The sequence below is a fragment of the Etheostoma spectabile genome, chromosome 7 (genome assembly GCF_008692095.1).
Source record: "Etheostoma spectabile isolate EspeVRDwgs_2016 chromosome 7, UIUC_Espe_1.0, whole genome shotgun sequence".
Classification (NCBI taxonomy): Eukaryota; Metazoa; Chordata; class Actinopteri; order Perciformes; family Percidae; genus Etheostoma; species Etheostoma spectabile.
In genome coordinates this window covers 29,636,408-29,660,767 of record NC_045739.1, presented here as the reverse complement: position 1 = coordinate 29,660,767, position 24,360 = coordinate 29,636,408, and the positions used below count along the sequence as shown (strand labels likewise).

The following is a 24,360-nucleotide window of genomic DNA, read 5'->3' as shown; positions in this document are numbered from 1 at the left end:
AATTAATTAGCAACACCACTCTAATGGAAGTCCAATTCATTTACATATATTCATAGAGTTTGTTAAAGATGGAAATTCTGAAGTTTTGAGGTAGTCGTACTTCAAAATTGCTGATGTCACCAGACGTTTTACAGCCTATAGAGGACAGTACATACTTCACTTTAGTTGTTACACAATGTTAGTCCTTGTTTTAACAGACTGATGGATGGATTTTGTGTTTTCAATCCGAACAGGTTTTTATCATCATGCTCACAAGATGAATCCGTTGACATACTCATTCAATTATCACACTAAACATGAATAGCTCATGACATTCTAGGAACTTGATTGACTTTAACAGCCAAAACAACAAGTCACATATGTCCCCTGAGAGACACTGAGTAGGCGATGTACCCTTTTCCTCGGGTTTACAACAAACATAAATATAGCGATACCTCAGTGCAAAGCTGGACGGATAAACAATGCTTTGGAAGGGAGCCATTTGGAAGCAAAACAACGAAGCAGGGAGGGGGATGAGGCTGCCTGAGCGCCAGGCTGAGGCTCCTGCGCTGATCAGGGCTGCATGATGCAGACAACAGAGGAAAAAGACGAGGAGGAGGAGGAGGAGGAGGAGGAAGGAGGAGCGAGTGAGTGGGGGAACAGACTGGCTGAAGCTCACAGCTCTCAGTCTCTCCTCTGTGCTTAGTGAAGCAGCTTCTTTTTGCTTTCCCTCTCTCACAACCCTGCCTCTCCTACACTTTTGCCTGAGCTGACAAGAGCAAACGCAGCAGCAAAAAACAGGGGCTCACTCGCTCCAACTCTCCATGTGCCATGCTGCCCTGGAGGAGGAATAAGTTTGTTCTGGTGGAGGATGAGGCCAAGAGTAAACCCAAGAGCCTGGGGACAGGGCTGACCTACCACTCCATCCTCTCCTCTCTTCTGCGCTCCTGTCCGGACTTGCTGCCCGAGTGCCCCTTCGACTGGGTGGGCAACATCTTCCACACCAAACGGCAAAAGGTGGAACTGAACAAAGAGGAGCCTGTTTACAACGTGCGCTACCTGGGGAGCGTGGTCACCATCACGGCGAAGGGAGACGGCTGCACCCAGGAGGCGGTGGCCAAGATCTGGGCGAGGAGCAACTACGGGGAGCAGAGTGTCAAGATGAGGCTAACCGTGGGGCCGCAGGGCATCCGGATGAGCGCTGACAAATCTGGGAAAAAGAAACCCATCCATCTTTACTCACTGAACAGAATCACGTACTGCGGCGCTGACCCGTGCCGGCCCAAGATCCTGGCTTGGATCTACAGGCACCAGGTCAAGAACATGGCCGTGGTGCTCCAGTGCCACGCTGTCCTGGTTAGCAAGTCGGAGAAGGCCCAGGCCATCGGTCGCAGCCTCTACCAGAACGCCACCTCCGCCTTCAGCGAGTTCAAGCGACTGAAGCGTCAGAGCGATTTCCGGCACTGCCAGCAGCAGCTGCTGGGGGACGAGGCGGTGCCCCTGATGCCACTGAGGAGGCTGCTGAACGGGCAGTGCCATTACAGACCGCCGGCCGACAACCCTGGCAGCGCCACCCGCCTCTGCTCCATCACGGAGGAAGAAGAAGAAGACGAGGAGGACATGGAAGATGAGAGGCAAGAGATGGAGGAACCAGATGAGCAGAAGAAGCAGGTTTTTACAACAAAAACAGACCCGACTCAGTTATTATCAGAGCTGGACATTGGGGATATTGCCAGACTGGAGCAGTGCCAAATCAACTTTGTCAGTGACAGCAACAACAACACGTTTACATTCATAACCTCTCTGGTGTGACAGTTGAAAGAATTCTGCAACACTACAGTAACACATTCCTCTCTTGGCCCTTCTCTGGTACCCCCACTCAGGCTCCCTCCTGCCCCGTTCCATGTAATGTGAAGTGTTTACTAGAAACTTCTCCTACTACCGGGTGGTGGAGAAAAGGCAGAGGATCTTTCTGCGGGAGCAGTTTCCATGCAGGCCAGATGGCTCAGATGCTGGTTTTGACGATTGCAGTTTGGGTAACTGCGTGTTTACAAAGACGGCCGGGGGATGCACAGACTGACGATAGCACAATGACAAATGAGGACTATGGTTTCAGGAAAAAAAATGAGAGATCACTGGGTCACATATTGATCACAGCACCAAGCAGGATGGGTTTTATTAGTCCTCTATCCTCTATTCGTGAGTATAATTTATGCCATGTTTGCCAGCGGGAACATTTTTCGGATCGACTTTTTTTAAGGAAGGTTCTTTGTAAATTTCTGTAATTTTTCTAATATGACAATCCTCGCTGAAATTGTTCAGACTGATCTTTTCCGATTGCTTACAATCGCAAGAAGTTATCACCACGGCCAATTATTGAATAAGGCTGTTATTTAGGAAGCAAGCCATTGAGTCGACATGTTTTTTGCTGTCATTTGTTATGGCTCTTATCATTTATGCATGACATGTCAGCAGTAACCTTTTCGTGCTGAGCTTCTGTCTATTCTCATGTGACATCTTTGATCCTCGGGGGCTTTCAAAACGAGCACTGTGAATAATGTGTGGCTGAGGATAAAATACACAACTGTTCATGTAGCAATGTCTTTTCCCATACCTATTGCTTTGTCACCTGGTTTGGCAAAACAACAGCAAAAACAGATTTCAATTTGCCTTTGCTTTTTAGCCAAGTTTTGCTAATGCAGATTTTACACATTACAATGCCCTTACAAATGCAGATGGTCCCTTACAATTTAACAAAAACTGTTTTGAATATGACTTTAGCTAATTTCCTGTTGATAATTTGTGTCCTACTGTCAAAGATGCATTGTGATTATTATGAGATGAAGCTATTTTCCCAATATGATGAATAAAAATTACCATTACTTGGGTTTACTTCTTGAATCACGGAGGGAGGGTATTTCTAGATGTTTTCAGAGATTTAAATCCAACCACTAGTGTGCATTTGCATATTTCTGATGTAAAAATATGCCTGACCTACACTTCCAAAAGGGAAAAAACATATTCACACCAGCATAATCTGCTTCCTGAGCTATAAAACTGTCTGAAAAAGATGTTTTTTTGTCACAAGAAAAGACACCTTTACACTGGCAGTCAGTCCAATTAGATGGTAATGTGGTTTGATACCTTTCTGCAGGCCTTGTACTGGGTTCTCAGCCTTTTCTTAATCTGAGGGGAGCAATTAATCAGCAGATTGAATTGTCCAGGAAATGAACATAAAGCACCTGGCTCGGCAGGACAGCTGTCAGGCTCTGACAGAAGCGAAGTGATCCAAAACGGGGACCGGGAAGTTGACTCACCCCATCAACCACTTTACTGCAAACATCAGCCATTTCAGTGACGACAGAGTCTTTAAAATCTTTTACTGGAATCAGCAAGTGACGACAATGAACCAGTAGCCTGGAGATTTACAATCATCAGCATCTCTGTTTTTGAACAACTCTGAATTAATATAGTCCATGTTATTTCACAAATATAACCTAGCAGAACTGAATCATCAATATAGTGATGATCTGGGGAGTTATTGAAAGCCAAACTGCTCATAAATTAAGTTTAATTGTTTTACATAACAACATCAAAAGCTGTTTGATTTGACAGTGGGGAGACTTGTATCAGAAAACCGAATAATTTAGAGTTGGTTTATATAACTAAGATGGGTTCTTCTGAAGGAATACTTTCAGCTGGAACCTTTAAAATCAATAGTTTTCTTCTCCAGGAATAAGCTACCTCTGAAAACCTAAATGGACCTGAAGTCAGAAGATAGATGATGAAGGATTCCTGTGTCCTTGCCACACAACTCATAGCTATAGCTGCACATTGTGAATCCTAAGAGGAACCATTTTTATTGCTTTATTATACTTGACTTGCATTCTAATCTCCAGCCAGTTCGACAGGCTGCATATATAAAGTCATGTATATCTATAAGGAAAAGTAGGTGATAAAGTAACACTGTTTTCTCACGGACGTTAATGCAGAATGCATTGTGTCCGACACGCTGCCAGCGTCATGTAAACATGGAGTGGTTAGAGGAACAACAGTGCTTTTATGTAAACATGACTCTTTGTCAGGCAAGCAGAAGAGAGGGAGCAGATGGCAGCAGCAAGGCGCACACCGGGCTGTATCACAGCCATCTTCCCAAATAGGAAAGGACTCAAGGCCGGATCCGAAGGTTGTTGTGGTTGGCCACAGCGTCAGACACAGGAGATACTCTTAACTGACACAGAATCAAATGAAATGTGTCACAGCGCGGGCCTGGCAAGTATCACATATAGTCATGCTGTGCCTGTTTACAGCAGGGGTGTCTGTGGAGACCCAAAAAGCTGCTTGTGCCTGCACACAGCTGTTCAAAGGCTTTTCTCATCCTCGTTGCAGAGTCTGCGAGGCAAAACACTGGGAGATGAGTGACGGCACCGCGGGGACGACTCGCCTCCATCGCGGCCAGGAGAAGAGGAGGAACACAGTGTTATAGCCGAGGGCAGCTGGCAGCAGGCGGTGGTCCGTTTTGTTCCAGTGATAATTATAAAAAAAAAGTGTTGAGCAGCTTTTGTGTGAGGATGGCAGAGAGGAAGGACACTGTGGACCGGCGACACTCCGCTCAGTACTCAGTACACACAGAAGAACAGTGTAAAAAAAATAATCTTGTTTTAGAGTTTATGCAACTGACTACAGACATTTTGTTCCACATAACACTGACTTTACTTCTCCCAAAAAGTCAATTTTAGACAATATACGTAGTTTGTGTCTGTCCCCTAGAATGACACGTACAGTTAGGAAAAAAGTATTTAAACACCCTGCTATTTTGCAAGTTCTCCCACTTAGAAATCATCGAGGGGTCTGAAATTGTCATCCTAGGTGTATGTCCACTGTGAGAGGTATAATCTAAAAAAAAAATCCAGAAATCATAACGTCTGATTTTTTAACTATTTATTTGTATGACACAGCTGCAAATAAGTATTTGAACACCTGTCTGTCAGCTAGAATTCTGACCCTCAAAGACCTGTTAGTCTGCCTTCAAAATGTCCACCTCCACTCCATTTATTATCCTAAATTAGATGCATCTGTTTGAGGTCGTTAGCTGCATAAAGACATCTGTCCACCCCATACAATCTGTAAGAATCCAACTACTAACATGGCCAAGACCAAAGAGCTGTCCAAAGACACTAGAGACAAAATTGTACACCTCCACAAGGCTGGAAAGGGCTACGGGGAAATTGCCAAGCAGCTGGGTGAAAAAAAGTCCACTGTTGGAGCAATCGTTAGAAAATGGAAGAAGGTAAACATGACTGTCAATCTCCCTCGGACTGGGGCTCCAGTTAAGATCAGCTCCATAAAACTCTCTGGATCTCCATGCTCAGAAGATTATGGCGTTCGTCAACTTTCCCGCGAGTGAAGATAATGACCTCTTCTGAAGAGTCCATCGGGTTTTTAACACTCCGTTTCTTCCATGGCTACTAGCAACAACGCGGTGGAGGGGGGGGGGGGGGGGGGGGGGGTGGCGCGTGTGCGATCATTGTATCATTGTACAGTGTTGCTGTCCTTACTTAGAATTCCTCATGGGGGAGACAGAAAATAGGCACTAGAGCTTTAAGTGAGGGAATGATCAGTTGAAAATTGGAAACGAACAGCAGTGTTTGTCTAATATTTTGTTTACCCATACACCCACGTGAACTTTGTCACTCGATAATTCCTAGTCCTGTCACTGAAGGTCCCATACAGAAGCTCAGGGAAGCGTCTCTACCCTGTGCATTTGTCAAACCCACTAGTCAGTCTTCATCAAAGAAGTCTTTTCTCTTATAAAACCAAAAAAACACTTCATATGATAAAGCATACATTTTGTAAAAGTAAGTTCCCTGGTACAGCATCTTTATTGTGATGCGTTAAACTGTAATGGGCTCATTTCTGCCCCTTGGAACTACCCACTGGTACTTGACGCTTGGTGAGAACTGCAGTTATATGAGATGTCCTCCCCCCCCCCAAAACAGCCACACAGAAACAATAAGCGCATGCAAAGGTGAGATTTATATATTATGTGTAGTGTTTTCCAACTGTATTATTTGGTTACAACAGAGAAGATTTCAAGGATGAAGACTGACTGGTTGCTTTTGCAAATTGTCTAGTTAACTTCCCTACCCCTTCTGTTAAATAACAGTACAGATGGGACCTTCTGGAAGTGTTTTTCACACAGTGGACAAGACACAGTGGACAGAGAGTCTCTCACATACTGTGGACGAGACAGACTCAAACAAGGCTATATAATACTATCGGTTGACACTACGTATGCCGTTTTGGGGCACCGAAACGATCGATGCTGTTATTCTTTTGGGGAGGACAGTCTCCATTTCTTGCGTTATTTTGAGGTTGCTATCATTTTACAATGGTAGGAGAATACTTGAGTTAGAGTTCAAATGATCACACTATCAAAGCTAACAAGCATCGTTTTCCATCTCATGCATATCTTATAGCGTATTCTAAGAAAAGGAGTTGCACGCTTTGCACTTTGCAAACGAGATGCCCTGCATTTTTCTGCTCAGCAACACTGTCAAAACCGTACTGAGACGGAGGATTTCTGTTGGTACAAACATGCACATTCAGGATTTCCTTTTAAGCTTGACTGAAAAAACATGGCATATTACACAACACATTCTCCGCACGGTCTTCCAGTGAGCGAAAACTCATTATACTAAGTTGTCAAGTAGTCTCCTAAGGCCACTATTGTTTCTGTTGAGTGTAAAGACTCATAAAAAAAAAAAAAAATCTTGAGTGCCAGTGAGCATAACTATACAACTGAGTAATTCATGAGAATCAGGAATAAGTTACTGCCATAAAATATTAATGGTTTCATCCCATAAAAACATAATAAGTAACGCCAACACTGTCTGGGAAGAAGTCTGAGATGAAAAATCATGCTTCTGGAAAGGTGTGTGCATCTTGTTTACTGAAAATGTCCAGGAAAGTGAATAATATCTCTGCTGTCTCATTTCTGCCAGGAACAGTGCATGTTTTTTTTGTACCAAGGCCAAAGCTGCAGATAAATTTATTGTAGCGAAACAACTGAATCCTACAGCCTTAGATAGTGTTTCAGTCAGCTTCACTGCACATCCGTTCACTCGCTTTTTGCCGCTTACTTTATTGAAAATGAGCCGCCGAAGACGTTACCTGCTCTTTCCACCACGGTTCCACTATTACACCCGTTTATATCACTCTTTGCAAAATTGGAAAAAGCCTCTCGAACAATTTTTTTGTAATATTGTTGCGCAAATGAGAAAAGGTAATTTTGATGAAACCTACAAGAGGAAACATAATGACCCTTTCACACACCAGCTGATGTCTTTTTCACCACAGGCTACAAAACAAGAGGATTGCAGGAAGGTTGCACGTATCTTTCGTCCCCTGACGTCACCAGAGAGCCATTAGACAGACTGATTATGAAATCAATAACCTGGGAGCACTGTAGTGCAATTTTATTGCACCCAATTGGATACAGTGCTGCTCATGTCCTCGCGGGGTCTGCTTTCATTGTTTTTTTGTTTGTTGTGCGTCAGCCGCTTTACTGCTTGTGATGGTGGGGTCTGGTTACGCTCTGCATCCATCCCCCATCCCCCCCTCCGACAGACGCTGTTGTAACTACATTCTGACATCAGCAGTGCTCACAGAAAACAGGTTTGGATTGAAAGAGTCAAATATAAAGAGAGCTTTTGCATTTGTTCTTATGATCACATGGGAATTTGGAGGAAAAGTTCAATGTATTTGAGAAATATGCTAATAACAACAAGTCAACGATATGGGTCGTTTGTTAGTCCAAAATTCTGCAGCACGTCTTTGAACTGGAACCAAAAAGCGCGCTCATATAACTCCAATTCTTGCCTCATTGCACTGGCTTCCTGTACGTTTCAGGATTGATTTTAAGATTTTATCTTTTTTTTTTTAAAGCTGTGAATAGACTGGCCCCAACATATATCTCGGACCTCATCCTAATTTATAGGCCAGCGCGGTCACTGAGGTCAGAGAGCCAGCTCCAGCTTGTGGTCCCCAAGACAAGACTTAAAACTCAGGGGGACAGGGCCTTTTCTGTGGTTGGACCTAAAATCTGGAAGGCTCTGTCCCTCCATGTCCGAACAGCCCCAACAGTTGAGTGTTTAAAGTCTCGTCTAAAGACCCATTTTTATTCTTTGGCTTTTAACTCCATGTGAGTTGTGTGGTCCTCTGTTGTCTCTTGTTGTTTTACTGTATTTTAGTATTTATTCATTTTAGCTATTTTTTTATTTTTTAAACCCGATGCTCTTATTTTGATTTTACAATATTATATATTAATTGTTTTGTATGTTTGACTTTTCTGTGCAGCCCTTTGGGAACTTTGTGTTTGTAAAATGTGCTATAGCAATAAAGTGGATTGGATTGGATTGTTCCCTCTAACCCTCTCATACGACCCACAGGAGCATTTCGTAAAAAGCTTCCCTGGTGGTGGTGGCGGGAAAGACAACCTCATATCTAAACCAGAGAATGGATCGGTCGCGGTTTTGAACTTAAAGGTTGCAATTTTAAACACATCCTTAAAATTGTGATATAGTCGCAGTTTGGTCATGTTTAGGCACCAAAACTATTTGGTTAAGTTTAGAAAAAGATTTTGGTTTGAGTTTAAATCAAACGTTACTTACAGAGGTTACACAGGTGATGGTGAATGTGACTTTCAACCTCATTGTTTACTTTTAGTTTTAAAGGAGAACACCGATTTATTTCGACACATGGCTCTGTAGTTTGTAAATGTGGAGGTCTGTCAGTAGAGAGAAAAACTAACCAATCGGTGCTGCCTACACCGTGTTATCCTCCTGCTAGCGTTAGCACCCAACAGGCTTAAACAGGGCAAGTTTTAAACGTGTTTTGAGCCACTAAACAAGTTCAAAATGTCATTCAAAGTGTCCCTCAATGTGAAGTGATTAATTCTGAGTGAACACAGTGAATCTGACTGCTTGAGATTGAAAGTTGTGCTAATTCAGCTGTTTAGTTCCTGTGTTGAGAGGCAGTTAGAGAGCATAGGGACCGTCTACAAACCCCCACACCGAAGAGAAATACAAACATATTTTCAAAAATAAGCATATGCTTATTTTTTAACAGTGAGTGCTGTAGTACAACTAGCCGGAGACAAGTTATAATTGAGGTAAGTTTGGAGACACTACCTTATTTAATCATTAAATGTTTTAGTTTTATCTCTTTTCTGTGTTGTACTTTGTAGACGGTCCCTAAGCTCTCAAACTGCCTTTCAACACAGGAACTAAGTTGAATTAACACAACTTTCAAGCATTTCTGTCACATCTCCAGCAGTCAGATTAACTGTGTTCACTCAGAAGGAATCATTGCACATGGCACAATGACATTTTGAAGATGTTTAGAGGCTAAAAACAAATTTAAAACTTGCCCTGTTTAAGCCGGTTGGGTGTTAACTCTAGCAGGAGGATAACACGGTGTAGACAGCACCAATTGGTTTAGTTTTTCTCTGTACTGACAGACCTCCACATTTACAAACAAAAGAGCTACATATTGAAATTGACCAGAATTCTCCTTTAACACCTGCTCTCTTGGGTTTAAGTCCTGCGTTCGTTTCACCCATCCACCAACCTTAACTACCTCCTTATGTGGATATTTGCCAATTTTCTATTTCGTCATCTTGCTTCCTGCTTTGCTCCCTTCATAGTGACTGAATATAGGTCGTGTTTTCCTGCTTGAACAAACAAATTGTTTTGGGGGGAGGACAGTATTGCTAATATGCTAATGTGAGTGCGAGTAGAAGATCATACTTACCCCCTTACTAACAATAGATGAATCTAAAAGCAGACTCAGAACAAGGAGATTCAGATTACACAAGACAGGCAAAAGAAACTGCATCACACGTCCTTTAGCTGACGCTTTTATCCAAAGTGACCTCCATTTGCTATAAATCAGAGGTCGCACGCCTCTGGAGCAACTAGGGGTTAAATGTCTTGCTCAGGGACACATGGGTTGATATATGAAAGGAATGTGTCTAATCCACTGCGCCATCACCACCACCAAACTAAGAAGGCATCGAAGGTCCAAAAACAAGTTGTGGTCATAAAGTAGTGTAACAGGCACATAAACATGCCTGGAATGCACAGCACTGAGGCTGGTTAGGGGAATGAGGGACACTCCTGTCAAATTAAGGGTTTAACCGAATTTCCAGAAAATCAGCAAAAGAAAATTTGAAAGAATGTATGTTTCCATCCACTACTGTTATTAGAATATTAGGAGTTGCAGTCAATTTTCCAGTTGGGTGCTATGAAAGAAACCATTGCAGAAAAAGAGGAATGCAACAAGATGACTTCATCACATGAGCAGCAGTCCATACCCAACAGAGGTGGGTAGAGTAGCCAAAAATTGTACTCAAGTAAAAGTACTGTTACTTCAGACTAATATGACTCAAGTAAAAATAAAAGTAGTCATCCAAATAATTACTTGAGTAAGAGTAAAAAAGTACTTGATGAAAAAACTACTCAAGTAGTGAGTAACTGTTGAGTAACGTCTGATTTGTTTCTTAACACAAGCATCAATCTGACTGACAAAAATACAAAATAATCAAATTTAGGTAAATTATAGGTCATCCAAACAATAACAAAAATTTAAATGTATTTATTAATTACAAAATAGCTTAAGTGAGAGACTTGTCACATCAAATTTGGATGGATACTGCATGTGCAAAACATACTGTATGTAACCTAAAAGACAAACATCCACCTTTCCACAGCAAAAACTAAAATTACAGCTTCATGTTTCCTCAGGTTAGATGTTGAGTTTTTGAATGCTCACATGTCCGTTTGTTTTGGTCGACACAGAAGACGCCGCATAATGTAGCTGCTGTTTCGCACTTTTCCTAAGGTAACCATGCTTTCACTGCCAGGGGGTTCCTCCTCGTCTGTGTGGCCTTGGCAACGGTTGGTTCTGACTTTATTTTGCTACGACTGTAAGGCTAACCTGTCCCGCCTCTGAGATCGAGGATGGTCACGTGACTGCACAACAACGTTTAATTGGTGAAACAGAGTCACGTGGTAAAGTCTTCAGTGGAAGACTCTCTCTCTGCCAAAATAAAACATTAAAATGAGACGTACGTTGGGGTGAAAACAACGACGCGTAGAATACCAAAGAGGTAAAAAGAAAAGCAACGAGCTCATTGTAGCCTGATGTAGCGGAGTAAGAGTACAGTTTCTTCTTCACTAATCTACTCAAGTACAAGTAAAAGTATAGTGATTTAAAACTACTCCTAGAAGTACAATTTTTTCAAAAAACCTACTCAAGTAAATGTAACGGAGTGAATGTAACTCGTTACTACCCACCTCTGATACCCAACCAAGTAAAAACACCATGGAGAAAGTACATATTTCATGTTAATTTCAGGAAGGTTACAGGTGAAGCTTGAGGGATATTTAAAGGGGAAGTCTGCGACAAAGATGATATTTGAACTCGACACCCAAACTAATACACCCCTATCGTCAAAGCTCCTTCAGAACGTTAGCATGTGCCAGAGTTACATCCCTCTTGTTTCCACGGCCTTTCTCTTTACACATCCATCCATTTTCCCCCTGTCCTGTGCATGACCTCCAACAGAATAGTGTTGTATGCTGCTTTGTTTGTTTCCCATTGACATAATCAAGGGCGAGACTGTGAGGAGCTATTCACTAAATTTGACAAAGTGCATTGGATTAGAATCCCAGACTCACCTTGAAGTCACTTGTTTCATGTACTTTAGAATGTATTATCTAAGTCTATTGTTTTTATTACACTTCATTACATTTGTTTTTTCATCAATACATAGAAAACTTTAATGTGAACTTTTTCAGGTTTTATATGAATTTAAAATGGACCCCGCACTGAGTTACAGGAGCTAATGAAACAGAGGATGTTATGGACATGTCATCAGGACTTTGGCTGTCTAAATGCAGTTAAACACGGTTAGCTAAACATAGCATAGCATAGCATAAAGACTGGAAAAAAAGGGGGGAAGACAGCAAGCCTGGTTCTGTGCGAAGGTAAAAACAAATATGGCTACCAAAACCTCTAAAGCTCACCTAAACTCACAAAAATGTCAGTGCGAGGGGACTGCCTCACGGGATGGCGCCCCAAGCAGCTCGGTGCCTTGCTCAAGGGCACCTCACCCAGGAGACTGGCACTTCTCCAGCTACCAGCCCCCACTTTGTACTTGGTCAGTGTGGGGATTTGAACCAATGATTCCCCCTCACACATTATAATAGTATCAGTCTTTTCATGTAAATTTCAGCTTAATAAGCTCATTTGCCAAAATGTCTACTCCTTTAAGAAACTTGAGACACAAGATAAATGAGATCCGTAAACGACTGGATCAAGTCTTTCAAATATGGCAAGGTTTTCTTTTATACCTCATATTTCACCTTCTACTCTACTTCTAACACGGCTATCTCAGGTTATTAATATTCACTTGGATGCAATAAAGATAATGTACCCATTAGACGTCTTTTTTGTTTGTGACTTCAACTTTTAAACCACTACTGCAGAAGTAGAGAGGAAGGACATTAGTCATATAATTTGCCTCCTTGCTAAAGACGTCGCATATTTATCTCTTACGAAACACTGGGGGGGGCAACAGGAAAGTAATTGGCTGCAATTATCATCACATTTGCTGCTATTTGCAGAAGCAGTGGAGGTGTACTTGTCATTATACCTGTGGGTCTCTGGGTTCAGTCTAATGCAGCATTGTTAGCTCTTTGATGTCTGAGTAGAAGGCATGACTAATATCATGATGAAGCACTTTGGAGAAAGTTTTGTGAAGTAGAAGAAAACAAAGCTCCATCACAGAGAGAAAAAAAATCCCTATTTACCCCTAAAGCATTTTTTTTTCCTGACTGCATAGAGGCAATCAGTCCAGTATCCGTCTCTGAGTTTCCTATTACCCGGGGAACGGAGAAACAAGGTACCAGAGAGCCATCACACACAGATACTCACGCGCACACACACACACACACACACACGCACACACAAAAGCAAAAGTGATAAAGCAAACTAGGCCAGGACACGTGCACATGCACATGCAAAGCTGGGGGCATTTCATTTAGGTAGACTGTTTGAGGATAAGATAAACCTTTTTTCTGCCTTTGATGAGCTACAGAGAATGGCAGGTGGACAACAGGGGCAATGGAGTGGGTGGACTTGGCCGGCATGATAGTGGGTTGGCAAATGGCACAGAGGAGGCCACGTGTGTGGACACGAGCCATGGCCACAGCACCTGAATAAACAAGGTTGCACAAAAACAAGCAGGCTGGACCTCTACAGCCTATTAGAGGGGACTTGTCAGGGGACATTTAAAGCTGCAACAGCCATAACTTCTTTTGGGTCTTCGTTTGCAGATATGTGAGAACACTTCAGATACTGAGGAAGAGATGCATGCATGATCATTTGGCCCATCTTTGCTGGTGATATCTAGGACAGCTGGTAGGTATAGGTACAGTACTTTATTGTCACATACATATACATGTAACAAAATTCATTCTTCGCATTTAACCCATCCCTCAAAGAAGCAGTGGGCAGCCATTTACAGCGCCCGGGGACCAACTCCAGATCTTAGCCAGTGCCTTGATCAAGGGCAAAACCGGAGAATCCCACACAAACATGGGGAGGACATACAAACTCCACACAGAAAAGAAACAACCTGGATTTGAACCTTCTTGCTGTGAGGCCACAGCGCTAATCATTGGGCCACCATGCTGGAATCACAATTGGAATCATTTTTGTCCAATTTTCCTGACGAGTGACAGAACCGATGACTAGTTCCCAGGTGGCGTCAGGACTAGTCCAATTAAGGTCTTTCTCCTATTGTTGCTGTTGTTGGAGGAGCTGTTCCATCGGTGTGTGAATGTGTGTAAATGTGTGTAAATGTTTGGCTGATGAGCAGGTGGCACCTTGTATGGCAGCGTCAGCCGCCAGTGAATGAATGAAAATGGGGTAAATGGTGCCTGCAGTGTGTAAAGTGCTTTGAGTGCTCGCTAAAACCAGAAAAGCATCTGGACAAAAACCCATCAAACAGTTGTTGAGATATTTTAGTCTGGATCAAAGTGGTAAACCGACTCTCAAGGTAGTTTTTTTTATAGAGCTACATTGAATTAAACCCATGCAAAATAAGACAATTTATTATTTAGGACTTTTCTATTTTCTTGAGTCAAATTTTTCCCTATCCCTATGTGTTTCCCTGAGATTACCCCATTGGGCGATTTACATGCATGACAAATCCCCCCCTCTCTCTCTCTCTCTCTCAGACAGTGCCCATGTTCATTTGGGAGTAACACTCCACAGGGTGTAACCTTGAGGCTGAGGTTAAGTGCGTTGTCATCCTTATCTGTGAAGTTCTTCAATAAAAGATGAGACAAATTAAAGATGCAACGCGTTAGATCACATGGAGGGTTATGTCAGGCCGAAAAAGACATACTGTACATTAGCTTTGTTTATTTTTTCAACAGCAGTGCATGACACAGAACTGCTCGAACATATAAGCATCTATAAATTTATCGTGTCTGCATTAAGCAGCTCCCTCTCCTTTATTCACAGTTTTCTCCATCTTTTCACTTGAGGTGAGTGTCCTTGTATCCACCAGTGCATGACACGCCAACTCTGTAAATGTCGACAAGAGCTGGAGGGGACTATTGATGGGGTCCCCATAAACACACACACACTGTAATGCAAATTAATTTAGAAACTCATCTGCTGGGTGTGAATTAGTAAATCAGACAGCCATCGCCAAAGATCTCTGAATATCCTCCTGCTCATGCTGTGCTTGATTTCTTTCATCAAGAGTCTTCATCAGCTTTCAAAGAGTTACCGTATGCTGTCTGCTTATCTGTATCTGTATCCAACTTTGGGAGAGAAAATGTAAACTACTGAATAAGCTAACTTCATATGAAAGCACATTTGTTGAGCATATTCTTCAAAAGAAAACAGTTTTAAGTATATTTGTGTCTAACTGTGTGTTCTGACAGAATACTGCATTCAAAGTCAATGGAAAGAGATGATTAGACATAAATTTGCCCAGAGCGGTGCAAACTGCAGCAAAGATGCGTGTCCATGGACGCTCAAAATATTTCAACTTTTTCAAAACGTGCACATGACTTGGGGCTGAATGGATCTATAAATATACATAAAGATGAGGAGAAGAAGAAGAAGGAGAGAGACTGGAGGGAAATAACTGAACTGAAGAACTATAGTTTCTGAGTTAAGTCAGAGTCTGAGCTGCCATACAACACACACAAAGGCACACACTGTCACTACATGTTTTGGTAGCTATCTTACAGCCAACATCTGTGCATTGTGTTGGCCCTGGGCCTAATGACCATATGCCTGTTTCGGCCCGTCTTTCAGTTGGTTCTGATTGTTTGGGTCATCCCATCTCATATAGGGATTGGCCTCACCTGCTGGGAGTCTATATGAGTTGTGTGATTCCGTGATGCCTTTTCTGCCTCTCTCTCCTGGAAGACGCCTTCCTGGTACCCAACTTGGTTTTGTTTGGTTTCATTGTGTTTAATTAATCCTTTGCTTGTGTTAAAGATGGCTTACTTAACAGTATTCAATAACCACAATGTTCCACTTCCGGGGTTGTTCAGGTGCCGGGGGATGTCCGTTACCTTTCGCTTTCTCATGTCAATACCTGAGGGCTATGGTTACCTGGTCTTCAGATCTCTGCAGGGTAAATCCAGACAGCTAGCTAGACTATCTGTTCAATCTGAGGACTATGGTTACCTGGTCCTCAGGTCTCTGCAGGGTAAATCCAGACAGCTAGCTAGACTATCTGTCCCATCTGAGGACTATGGTTACCTGGTCCTCAGATCTCTGCAAGGTAAATCCAGACAGCTAGCTAGACTATCTGTCCAATCTGAGGACTATGGTTATGGTCCTCAGATCTCTTCAGGGTTAATCCAGACAGCTAGCTAGACTATCTGTCCAATCTGAGGACTATGGTTACTGGTCCTCAGATCTCTGCAGGGTAAATCCAGACAGCTAGCTAGACTATCTGTCCAATCTGAGGACTATGGTTACCTGGTCCTCAGATCTCTGCAGGGTAAATCCACACAGCTAGCTAGACTATCTGCCCAATCTGAGGACTATGGTTCCCTGGTCCTCAGATCTCTGCAGGGTAAATCCAGACAGCTAGCTAGACTATCTGCCCAAATCTGAGGACTATGGTTACCTGGTCCTCAGATCTCGCAGGGTAAATCCAGACAGTAGCTAGACTATCTGTCCAATTGAGGACTATGGTTACCTGGTCCTCAGATCTCTGCAGGGTAAATCCGGGAAACAGCTAGCTAGACCATCTCCAACCCTGGGGGAACTATGGTTACCTGGCCCTCAGATCTCTGAAAGGGTAAGCCCAGACAGCTAGCTGACTATCTGTCCAATCTGAGGCCTATGGTTACCTGGTCCTAGATCCTGCAGGATAAATCCAGACAGCTAGCTAGACTATCTTCCCATCTGAGGACTTGGTACCTGGTCCTCAATCTCTGCAGGTAAATCCAGACAGCTCTAGACTATCTGTCCATCTGAGGACTATGGTTACTGGCCCTCAGATCCTGCAAGGTAAATCCAGACAGCTAGCTAGACTATCTGTCCATCTGAGGACTATGGTTACCTGTCCTCAGATCTTTTCAGGTTAATCCAGACAGCTAGCTAGACTATCTGTCCAATCTGAGGACTATGGTTACCGGGTCTTCAGATATCTGCAGGGTAAATCCAGACAGCTAGCTAGACTATCTGTCCAATGAGACTATGGTTACCTGGTCCTCAGATCTCTGCAGGGTAAGTCCAGACAGCTAGCTAGACTATCTGTCCAATCTGAGGACTATGGTTACCTGGTCCTCAGATCTCTGCAGGGTAAATCCACACAGCTAGCTACATGTTCCTTCCCAAGGATATTTTTGCAGTTAATAATAATAATAATAATATATTTTATTTATAATGCACTTTTCATTCCAAGGAATCTCAAAGTGCTACACAGGAGAGTAATAATAATAAAAACAATCAGCACAAAAATGCCTTTCTGAATATTCAAACAGTTGGCCTGTTTGGCAAAGAAGATTGCGATTGGTTTACAGAACACTTTTTTCTACCGTCCCAGAATGCTGTGTGGACTAGCCAGACCCTCCTTTGCAGCGCTGTGGAGGAAGGTCTGGCAAAGCAAGACTAACTTAACATTTACACTTCCAAAGCATGCAGCATCCACACTACTCTAATGATTCCTGACTTCACATACGGTATTTTACTTTAGTTGAGTAGTCTTTAATACACATACTTCATTACTTGTTATGCTAGCTGGGCTGACGAGTCGGTATATCGGCTACACAACGGATCCAGCTGTAACTTTGTCTGAACTTACCTCGGGATGAACATTGATAACATTTAATCTGTTTTTCAGCAAGCCTAATGTTGGTCATTTTAGTTCTGAATATGTCACAATGAATATGGAGTGGTGAATATGGACTCTTCTCATGGACACGGAAAACACAAACTCACTTGAAAGCAGCATCTGTACGTTACAGGGAGTTACGTAGAGAGTAATCAAATCACGGATGGGACTAAGCAATGGTGGCTGGTTAACTGCCTGTGTGGCTGTTTGAACTACAAACTATTTTAGTACACACAGACATACTGTATATTACCTTAAAAAAAAATTAAAAAAAATGTTCTGGTTATTGCCAGTTTGACTACATAAGTACCTGTTGAAACAAACACCAAATACATATACTGATTTCTTAACCAAAATAAATTTTGATGTCGGTTCACTTTAACTTCTCTTGTCAAACTCTACAGAACGTTAACGTTAAATGGTTTAGTACTGTAGAAACAAGACTGAAAAAAGCTGTAATCCCTGCTAAAGTTGACTTCCTGAGTTGAGATGTGTAGGAACGTATGAATGGAGCAGCCATTTTGGGAGAAAACTGCCAAAGTGGAGTTTCCAAATGACCGTGGTACAACGTTTCATCTTCACAGGTAACGTAGAATGATCAAAATAACAACTCGAAAAGCCAGACTCAAGGTTTTTTGAGGGGAATAAAAAAAAAGTTCTTCACAGCTCAGAGCTGCTTCTCACATGTCAAACACAGTAAGGCGTCAAATATCTTGGTTATGTAGCCGAGTGGGAAAAAACATCCAATTAAAAAAGCTGTTTACCACAGACTTGATGCACATTGTTTTCTCTCTGAATTCTTGCTGTTTTCTAAAGGTAAGTATCCTGTTAATGCTTTTTTTTGCACAAAATAGCAAGTGAGAAACATTTAAAAGTACATACACAAAAACTCAAGATTACTGTCATTTCAAATGTATAGGTTTTAATTCATAGTTTTCTTTAGCTTGGCCATTATGGTACAAGGCTGCAGCTTCATATACGCAAAGATCCATTTTCATATCTCATTGTAATCACATTTCTGTGAAATTCAAAGCCCACATTGTCAGCCCCAGATGTCAAAGTCTGTCCTTCGGCTATGCTTTTTATAGCAGACAGGTTCTGGCCTTTGATCTGCGAGTGCTACTGTAAGCTTCTGTTTATGCACAATGTCAAATGGCTCGGCCCCACACTGGCTGGTAAACTGATTGATATAGTGGGTTTTATGGTGATTTATCCCTGCTAATCAAAATCCAGAAACATATCCAGGTCACTTGTGTAATATTCATCACTAGCAATCATTCACTGTGCTCATTCGAGTGTGTAAATGTCTGGATTATGAAATACACTCAAAGTAAATACAGTTTTACAAGATGATCACATTGACTGTAATTATATCTATGTTTTAGTTCTGGTTTGCAAGCAAATTAATTATATACATAATGTTTGGAGAAAAATGTTTAATCTGCAAAAAAAAAAAGAAAGATTAAATTCGAGTAATTTTTTATGAGGTTTTTTTTTAATCCGTCATTCAATAAAATTCGTTACATAAGGTACTGTCGCCCAGTCAACCGACAGTTTGCACATCCAGCAGTTAGAGAAATATTAGCCTCCTCCTAAACTACCCCTAGGTAGATCAGTCAGGCATAACTCCTAAAATAAGGAAACACTATATTCATAAATGCATTTAAAATGTAGCATTTAAGTGTTTTCCAGTTACATTTTTGTCAGAATGAGCTACCCTGCTTTTAAATAAATGTATACAGGTCGAAATCCATTCTAATAATAATACTGACAGAATGAGCTGCTCTACTTTGAGCTCCATTTATAGAGGAAGTAATCCATTCTGATAGATATTTCTAACCTCACAGAATGAGCTGACCTACTTGTAACTAAATGTTTTGGAGGCAGGACGCCATTTTGAAAGATAATTTCTACTTGACAGAATTATAGACTTATAACTACATTTATGGAGGAAGTAGGCCATTCTGAAAGAACTACCCTACTTTAACTACACTTATAGAGGAAGTATGACATTCAGATAGATATTTCCCAACTGATAGAATGACCTACCCTACTTATTACTTCATTTATAGAGGAAATAATCCATTCTGATAGATATTTCCTAACTGATAGAATGACTTACCATAGGCAAAAGGTAATTTTTATATATATTACCTACTTGTCAGAATGAGCTACCCTACTTTTAACTACATTTATAGTGGACCTAGGCCATTCTGAGATTCTTTAAACTATACCGGACAGAATGAGCTACCCTACTTTTAACGGCATTTACAAGCCATAGAAGGCCATTCTGAAAGATATTTCCCACCTGGCAGAATGAGCTAACCTACATTTAACTACATTTCTAGAGGAAGTAGGACAGTCTGATAGATATTCCCTACCTGACAGAATGAGCTACCCTAGTTTTTACTACATGTATAAAGGAAGTAGGCCATTCCTGTATACTTCTAACAATACTTGACAAATTAAGCAACCCTACTCTTAACGGCATTTATAAGCCATAGTAGGCCATTCTGATAGCTATTTCCTACCTGGCAGAATGAGCTAACCTACATTTAACTACATTTATAGAGGAAGTAGGCCACGCTGATAAATATTTCCCACCTTTCATAATGACCTTACCTACATTTAACTACATCTATAGAGGAAGTACGCCATTCTTATAGATATTTTCACCCCTGACAGAATGAGCTACCCTCCTTTTAACTACATTTAAAAAAGAATTAGGGCATCATGATAAAATGTCCTACCTGACAGAATGAGCTACCCTACTTTTAACTACATTTCTAGAGGAAGTAGGCCATTCTGATAGATATTTGCTACCTGACAGAATCCCTTTAACTATATTTATGGAGGTAGTTGGCCAAACGCCACACTGACCTGTGTGACCTTTGAAGCTGATAGCCACCAAACAGTTGCCTGTTTGCACATCCAGCAGTTTTGGAGCATCATTGGCTTACTTCTAAGTACCCCCTAGGGGGCACGTGCAAAGCTTTATTACATTTCAGTCAATGTATAAGTCCTTAAATAATGAAATACTATAATAATGAATGGATATAGTACTTCTAAACATTGAAAATATAGCATTTAAATGTTGTTGTTTAGACACTGACAGCGCTGTATTTTGTCTTTTTATATAGCAAGGTTTATTTACTACTGAAAATGGGTTATGCTGGTCAGGGGGTACTTATAAAAAATAAATTCAAATGGGGGTACATTATTGATACATGTCTGAGAACCACTGACCTAGTGAATGCAAGTCCAATATCCACTCTCCCTTTAGCTATGTTTTGGTCTCTACCAACTTCTGTGGGGAATTTAAATAATCATTCAAGATACACACAGTCTTGTTTTTTTCTGTATATCTTCCTATTTCTTCCTATTTGATTCTGCATCTCACAATGTGGTGCAATCCTTTTTCCTTCTTCCTTTTTCTTCCCAATGGATACAGATGAAATGCCATCTGTAGATATGAGCCAAGCAGACAGGACTGTTGGCCAAGCAGATTTGTGAGGAAGTTTAGCATGGCTGAGGATCATATCCATTTATCCATGAACCAGGCTTTGCTCTGCAGGATTCAGCGTCCCAGGGACTCTTCAGGCCAAGACAGCTGCTATAGAGCTGGGACCCTGTGCACCACAACAGAGCTCACTTTCTGTACCAGACAGACATATTATTATCTAAAGATAGAAGGACTCATTACGAGTCTCATTTAAAAGGGAAAGTTAGATTTTTAGAAGGATACTAGCTATACTACTCACCCATGCAGAAAAGACTGCTAGCAGCTCTGTGAGGCTGCACAGGAAGTAGGCCCAGTGCTAACATATTCACAAGGCTAACATGCTGATATTTCGCAGGTGTACGGGCAGATTACACAGGAAAATATGTGTGTTTATACCTGATTTGAATGGCCACACTCAAGCCCTCTGTGGAGAAGTTCCTCCTTTTGATTCCGGCGACATTCATTTTAGCCCACTTCAACATAGATTTGTCTGACTCTCAATATGTGGAAAAATATGGTAAAATACAAAAAGCACAAAGCTGTGATGCAGACAGTTTGTTTGGCAAAGGATGTGGAAACTTGCCATGTGAAACACATGACCTTAATCTGCAACTGAAAAAAGGTACGTAGCAACATCTGTTCATGCTGTGTTCAATAGCATGTCTGCCTGAAGGAAAATCCGAATTGATGGGTAAATCTCACCACAAACCTTCTTCCACTGATCATAATGTATACAGAAAGAAAAAACAACCCCACTAATTGTTAGGAACAACAAATCTGACAGAGAGAGATAGGCGGAGACGCCGTGGTCTCCACTGTTGCGCTGCTGTGTTTTTCTGGCAGTTTAGTGCTTTCTGGGAGAATTTCAATGATGCATATCGAAGACAATTACCTCCCAATCATGCTGGGGAGAGAGAGAAAAAGAGAGTAGTAGGATGTGCTGCTAACAAGGCGTTTAACAGCAGCAAATGAATGCACAGTGCACACAGTGAGTCTCCTCAAGTCTTCATTACTCATTCATGAACCCTATTTGACGAAAAATGGAGGAAATAGCACGGCACTGTAATGACCTGGCAATAACAACTCATCTACACCACTGTGGATTGCTGTACTCATTACATAGATACATAAATTAGCATTTATGCATTTTGCCTATAGTTTTGGACACAGGCTCAATCATTTCTTAAATCTTATTTGAATGTAAAATGCGGAAAAAACTAAAAAGCCAAAGCCTCCATCTTTGAAATAATCAAGAGACCAAACTCGGAGCTATTTCATTAATATTTAATGCCCAGATGGATTTTCTTCGGGGACTTTAGCTGTGTCTTACATTCAAATTATTATGTGTTTTTACTATAGTGCTAGAGGCTTTGAACTAAGGGAAAAACATAGTTACCTCCACCACATATATGCAAACTTTTCATGTTCAAAAACCACAAACCCTCACCCTCAGGAATAATCCTAAATCAACATAAACAAGAATCCGAAATGACATACTCAAGTTTTGGTTGGATTTGAAGTTGATTGTCATGGTTATTTGCTTTCATTTTGCTTTTGTCTCAACTCCCAAAAACATGAATGCTTACTCAGGAGGCAAGCTACATGGCTCTGAGTCTCCACACCATATGCTAAGAGCTCTCTGAGCATATGCTGAGATAATTTAGGGGCTCCTTTAGTTATAGTTAGTGAGATTTGTTTGTAATCTGACTTTGAGGTTTGGCTATTCCCACAAGGCAACGTCAATGAAGGCAGTCCTTCCTTGAACTTGATTGGCTTTAATATGTAAAGAGAAGCCAGAGGGAGCCATACATGTCAAATAAGAAACTGCCTTAGTCGCAACACGGATGTCAGTTAAGGGAATAGACATAGAAACTAAGAGTGCCAAACACTGCAATACTGTAGCTGTATATAACATAGAACATATACATGAATGTTAATTTGATGTTTACATGTGAAATGTATATATTAGCCAGTTGTCTTGAGATAAAGCCTGGGAAAAGAAGAAAAAAAGCTCTTTACCAAGATGTTTGGTAGATGTTAGTTTGTGTGTAGTCTTTTATTTTAATTTACTTTGTTTTGTTTTCTGTTATTCATGCATTTCTCTACAGGATTTGTATATGCAAGACTGGAAGATGTCTGTCAAAAGTGGTGTCTTGTAATCCCATGTGGGATGGGTCAAATGTTTGGCATGACACAGAAAGAAAAGAAAACTAAAACTAACTAAAACTATAAAATTGATCATTTAAACAGAGATACAAAAAAACCTATAATTTGACAGACAATTACACTTCAGTGGATATCGATACATTTTTAAAACACATCTGAAGATGTCATTTGGTGCTTTAGTGGAGATGAAAAGATTAATTTACTGTCCAGATAATGAACAGGACACCCAGTTAATATTATTTAATTTGATTAGCCATACTTTGCCCTTGTCAGCTAGTATAATGAGTGGATTAGCCTGTGTGTGCTAGTCTGAGGTTGGGAGTCCTGGAAAGCTATTACTTAGCATGGAGGCTCTATGTCAGCCCACTCCAGAATAAATTGGATCCGAAGGATTTACGGCATACCTGATTGCAGTGACTTGGGGGTAATGAGAACCTTTTAAAATGAGATTGCCTTTGGGTGAGGGCATCGCTGGAGGGCCTTAACCTCTGCCCCCATCCCCCATGCATCTTTAACAACACTGCAGATGTTTTCCTGCTCCCACTCTTTAGCTGGAATAAGCACAGATGCCTGTCAGGGCCACCCAGAGAGCGAGACCCAGACCTGACTTCCATACTGTAAATTCGGCAGCAGTCATATCAGCGCCTGACAGCGGCTGTGGCTCAGCTAATCTCCTGAAGCTTTAAACAATGTGGTTGTCAGAGGCCGGCCCTGCCAAGCCCCTCAGCTAAGCTGAGCCTCGGAGTGGCAAACGATCCCCAGCAGAACTCGTCTTTCTGTTTTGCTGTGTGGCAGCCAGATGTGCAGTGCAGAAATGCTTGAAGCAGGTCAACTGCATCAAACAAAACCTCATTCCTTCATCTCTTAGCCAGAGCTGTGTGGCTTGAGGGATGGTCTGTCAGTCAGTCCAACCTTTTGGTGTGGACAGAATTATCTCAACAACTATGAATGGATTGCCATGAATTCTTGTACAGACCACCATGAGGTTGATATTTATAGTGTTATGTGAAATGGCTCCATAATCATTAAGTGGATTGCCATGATATTTAGTGCAATTATTCATGATCCCCAGTGGATGAATCTTGATGACTTCAGGGATACATTGACTTTTCATCTAGAACTATCATGAGGTCAACGTTCTGACTTATCCAGTGGAATATCCCAACAGTTGCCATAAAGTTTGGCACAACGTGTTGTGCAGGGATTCATGGTTCCCGGAGGATGTATCCTAACGATTTTAATAATCCCCTGAATTTTTCTATAGCACTGGCAG

The 24,360-nt window shown here is 41.5% G+C and overlaps 1 protein-coding gene across 1 annotated transcript; it reads left to right on the top strand.

Annotated features, from left to right (window-relative positions):
* The first annotated feature begins 591 nt into the window (after positions 1 to 591).
* On the top strand, positions 592 to 2,861 carry fam43b (family with sequence similarity 43 member B). The gene has a single exon (XM_032521572.1). The coding sequence runs from the start codon at positions 811 to 813 to the stop codon at positions 1,789 to 1,791; it is 981 nt and encodes a 326-aa protein (XP_032377463.1). The 5' UTR covers positions 592 to 810; the 3' UTR covers positions 1,792 to 2,861.
* Positions 2,862 to 24,360: the final 21,499 nt, after the last annotated feature.

Coding starts and splice junctions, on each gene's coding strand:
- fam43b (XM_032521572.1), top strand. CDS start 811: ATGCTGCCCTGGAGGAGGAATAAGTTTGTTCTGGTGGAGGATGAGGCC.